This window comes from Papaver somniferum, chromosome 3 (assembly GCF_003573695.1).
Source record: "Papaver somniferum cultivar HN1 chromosome 3, ASM357369v1, whole genome shotgun sequence".
Taxonomy (NCBI): domain Eukaryota; kingdom Viridiplantae; phylum Streptophyta; class Magnoliopsida; order Ranunculales; family Papaveraceae; genus Papaver; species Papaver somniferum.
The window spans coordinates 36,207,009-36,211,995 of record NC_039360.1 but is presented as its reverse complement, the minus strand read 5'-3'; the positions used below and the strand labels follow the sequence as shown (position 1 = coordinate 36,211,995).

The window sequence follows — 4,987 nt, the reverse complement described above, 5'->3', positions numbered from 1 at the left end:
TTACTAGTACTAGAAATGTCAAATGCAGTATGTTTTACGTCTCTTTGGCTGTTTTGCTCAGAAATTTATGAATATCCACGACATATTTGTCTTTTTAATCTACTACTAAAACTCGGGGATACCAAATTCTTTACACAAAATTGATTAAAAAGATCAAAATCAACAATTACTGGGTGAAAAAAACATGTAAAATTTGATACTGTTTAAATGGATAAGAATGTAAAAATAGCTAGATGCATTTTCATCCTACCTATTTTGAAATACTTTTTCTTATTTTTAATTTATATTAGGATGCATCCAGTTTTATCCAACCCATTTTGAAATACTTTTTCTTATTTTTAATTTATATCGGGATGCATCCAGTTTCATCCTCGCTCTTTTTTAAGTTTAAGCCAGGATGAATCCAGTTTCATTCTTATTATTTTTTTGGTGTCCATTTCAACCATACTAATTTTTACTCGTCCATCTGAACCATGTTTTAAAAATATTTGGACAAATGACCCATTTTCCGAATGACAAATGCTATCCCGCACCGTTTTGCGGGTAGCTATCCCGCTCAAGCGGGCTTCTTTACCGTTAGATGATCAAATCAACGGTTAGATTCGAATTCAGGAAAGGACCCATCATTTTCAGGAAAAGACCCACCATTTTTCCTAAAGAGTTCAAGGCTGTTAGATTTGGGTTTTAGCGTGATCTAACGGTAAAGAAGCCACTTGAATGGGATAACTACCCGTAAAATGGTGCAGGACAGCATTGCTCTTTTCGAATTCTTTATTAATCAAATAAGACAACTTTTTTTTTTATCTCAGATACTAGAATCAAGTTTCTAACAAACTAAGCTAACGGCGCATTTGGACATTATAAGTGATTTTGCTTCTTTCAGAAGCAAAACTATTTTGCTTCTGAAAATCGTTTCGAAATTCGACACTCAAACTGACTTTTAGAAATTAAAAATAACTTCTTATTTTTGGACTTCTAAAAATGAAGAGTAATTTCTAAATGCATATCCAAACGGGCTATAAACTCCCATCAGTTACCTATAAACGCGATACTCACGGGACTAAACCAGCTGGTCCAGCCGGCCAACAACCCTCTTTCGGGGCAGCAATCTTAAAAGCAGTTGATAACTAGAATGACGTGGATCCACATGATATGATCCAATTTTGGATAGAATAAACCTTTTTATTCAGATTAAGGTTCCAACATGGATCTTATGAGTCAGTTCCGTTAACGTTATCTTTTCCACCAAAGTTCTTCTGTGTTTTTCCATTCAACTGTTACACGTTCCTTAGATGCAGGAAACAGGATATAGTACAACAACACAGTTAACAAAGACGAGTCCCAAAATATTATTCAAAGACGAGAGAGAAAAATTGAATTAAGAAAAAAATGAAGAACTTGTTGTGTCAGTGTTACACCTCTTCGTTAATCTATACTATAAATTTGAATTCTCTTCCTCGATGTATCAAATTTCAAACATTCAATCCATTGTTTTCGTCATCTTCTCATAGAAGAAGAAGATTATCATCTTCTATCTCTATCTCAGGTATTCTTCTTTTCTCTGCTCCCATCTTCATCACATTTTTGAATTAATCCGATCATTGATGATTTTGTATTAACATGTTTGATTCATTCTTTTATGATTTACATATTTTAGGTTACAGAGATTCAATTCAAATCCATTTCAATCCACCAAGGTAGGATTTTGATAATATTCAAATCTTCTCTGTTCATCAAAAATCAACGAAATCTGATTTTATTTTTTTTTCCAGAGGAGAATAAGATCAATTTTTATTCAAGAAGGTGAAGATAGAAAGAAAAAAGAAATGACAATCACACCAGCAATCAAGATTTCAAATCAGAAACTAATCATTAAGGATCAAGTCATACTTTCCGGTGTACCGGACAATGTAATCTATACCTCTGCTGCAACTTCCGGTCCTGTTGATGGTATTTTCGTTGGAGCTGATTTCACAGAGAGTAACAGTCGTCATGTTATCTCACTTGGAACTCTCAGGTAAATCTGTACCCAAATTCAAATCAATCAATCAATCCATATGATTTACATTTATTCATTTTCTAATTTTTTCTGCAGTGATGTTAAATTTGTAGCTTGTTTTCGATTCAAACTATGGTGGATGTCACAAAAAATGGGAAATCAAGGAAGAGAAATCCCATTAGAAACTCAATTTCTCCTCACGGAATCAAATGATGGTTCATCTTACACGATTTTTCTTCCATTAATCGAAAACTCATTCAGATCTTGTCTACAAGGAAACTCCATGGATGAACTGGAGCTTTGTATAGAAAGCGGAGATATTCATACAAAAGCATCTTCTTTTACTTCATCTCTTTTCATCAGTAATGGTTCAGATCCTTTTGATACAATCGCTAATGCAATCAGAACCGTTAAGCTACATCTCAATTATACGTTTCGTCAACGCCATGAGAAGAAATTACCACAAATTGTTGACTATTTTGGATGGTGTACATGGGATGCATTTTACCAAGATGTAACTCAACAAGGCGTTGAAGATGGATTGGCTAGTTTATCTTCTGGTGGGACACCCCCGAAATTTGTCATCATCGATGATGGATGGCAATCAGTTGGAGTAGACTCCCAGAGACGTCCGGATGATCAAGATCCGTTATATAGATTAACAGGTGAATAACTCGGTATTCCAAAAATGATCCCGCAGCGTGCGGGTAATTTTTTTATGGCGCTTTGTAATATTGGATTACTTCAAAGTGTTGTTATTTAATTGTTTGTGTATTATTTTTGTAGGAATCAAGGAGAACAAGAAATTCCAAGATCAAGAAGATCCAACAATTGGAATCAAAAGGATAGTGAATATTGCGAAAGAAAAATACGGTTTGAAATACGTGTATGTTTGGCACGCGATAACAGGTTATTGGGGTGGGGTGAGACCAGGAGTTGAAGGTATGGAAGAATACGGCTCGGTTATGTCGTTTCCATCGGTGTCGGAGGGTGTTCTATTGAATGAACCAGGATGGAAGAAAGATGTATTGGCGGTGCAAGGATTGGGATTAGTTAATCCAAAGAGGGTGTACAAATTTTACAATGAATTGCATGAGTATTTGGTTTCAGCCGGAATTGATGGAGTGAAAGTTGATGTGCAGTGCATTTTAGAGACTTTAGGTGCTGGTTTAGGAGGGAGAGTTGAGCTTACTAGACAGTATCACCAAGCTCTTGATGCATCTGTTGCGAGAAATTTTGCTGATAATGGCATTATTGCTTGCATGAGTCACAATACGGATGCACTTTATTGGTACATCTTTTCTTCCCTTATGTTCAATACAGTTTGTTTTTGCTCGACCACTTAAACTACGACTACAAGTTAAGTTTTTGGCATACTTTCTGTACTGAGAATCTTTTTTTTTTTTGAAACAGTTCAAAACAAACTGCTGTGATCCGAGCATCTGATGATTTCTATCCAAGGGATCCAGTATCACACACCATTCACATAGCATCCGTAGCATATAATAGTATCTTCCTTGGCGAATTTATGCAGCCTGATTGGGACATGTTTCACTCTTTTCATCCAGCGGCAGAGTACCATGCATCTGCCAGAGCCATTAGCGGTGGACCAGTTTATGTTAGGTAAACATTGCCACCACCCACTATATTTAAATACTAAAGTTTACTGGATGATTTAACCCAAACCAAAATTTTTTGCTGTCATTTTTTTTTTTTAACAGCGATGCTCCAGGAAAGCATAATTTTGAAATTTTGAAGAAAATAGTTCTCCCTGACGGTTCCATCCTCCGTGCCAAACTCCCTGGCAGACCTACTAAAGATTGTCTATTTGTAGACCCGGCTAGGGATGGTATCAGGTAAGAGCAATTTGAGGAAAAATGATTGTATTATATATTTCAGGATCTTTTTGCACAATTTTTAAGCTTTTCTTCTTCTTTTTTTCCCTTGAATTTCAGTTTGTTGAAGATATGGAACATAAACAAGCACACAGGAGTTTTGGGAGTCTACAATTGCCAAGGTGCAGCATGGAGTACTGAAGAGAGAAAAAATGTTTCTCATCCAACAGGAACCAGTGCATTAACCGGTATTATTTGTGGAGAAGATGTTCATCTCATATCTGACATCATCGCAGATCCTAAATGGAATGGTGATGTTGTTATTTACCGTCATTCCGATGGTGAGACTGTCACCCTTCCTCATAAGGCAGCTACACCAATTTCCTTGAAAGTGCTGGAACATGAAATCTTCACCGTATCCCCCATCAAAGTCTTTGGTTCTGGATTTAAATTTGCACCTTTAGGTTTGATAAAAATGTATAATGCTGGAGGAGCAATTGAAGATTTGAGATACCATGTTGACAATGAGCTAGGAATTGTTGACATGGCGGTGAAAGGATGTGGCTTGTTTGGTGTGTACTCATCAATTAAGCCTAAACGGTGTACCGTTGAATCCGTCGACATAGATTTCGGTTATGATTCATCATGTGGACTCGTGACTATGAGTTTGGGTCGTATGCCCGAAGAGGGCAAGAGTGTTCATCTAGTTAGAGTTGAGCTTTTGGTTTAACTGGTTGGAAGTTGTAAGGAATAGAAAATGATGCTGGGAAGGGGAATAGATTTAAGTTATCTTTCTTATGAATTCTGTGTACCATATTTACCTATCTAAGAAATGGTGGTCCTAGTTAGCGAGCCAACTAGGGTTTTTTTACTCAGAGTCTCATTTTACTTTGCTTAGGCCCATTCCAATGCATCATGGCAAAATTTTATATTTAACATACCCGATGGCATGGCAAATGAGTTGTGCTATAAATGGTAAAAGAGTTAAGCGATAGAAATCCCAGCGAACGATATCATCAATCATGCCAGCGAGATAGTCTTAATCGCTGGGTCTAATGTTGATATCGCCCGCTCTAATGACTAGCTCCAACGACTAGTTCTTTCTCAATTGAAAAAATTGCAAACTCAACTTGATTTGGCAACAAACTTTATT

At 36.5% G+C, this 4,987-nt stretch overlaps 1 protein-coding gene across 2 annotated transcripts; it reads left to right on the top strand.

Annotated features, from left to right (window-relative positions):
• The first annotated feature begins 1,173 nt into the window (after positions 1-1,173).
• Positions 1,174-4,705, top strand: LOC113355853 (probable galactinol--sucrose galactosyltransferase 6). Of its 2 annotated transcripts, none has more exons than XM_026598814.1 (8): positions 1,174-1,546; positions 1,651-1,697; positions 1,773-2,017; positions 2,096-2,664; positions 2,786-3,290; positions 3,413-3,622; positions 3,721-3,855; positions 3,955-4,705. In XM_026598814.1, exons 1-8 carry the CDS (start codon positions 1,390-1,392, stop codon positions 4,562-4,564), a joined length of 2,478 nt encoding a protein of 825 aa, XP_026454599.1. In that variant the 5' UTR covers positions 1,174-1,389; the 3' UTR covers positions 4,565-4,705. The 2 variants fall into 2 exon arrangements, with proteins under 2 accessions (XP_026454599.1, XP_026454600.1); XM_026598815.1 differs by having other exon boundaries at positions 1,408-1,546; positions 1,658-1,697.
• Positions 4,706-4,987: the final 282 nt, after the last annotated feature.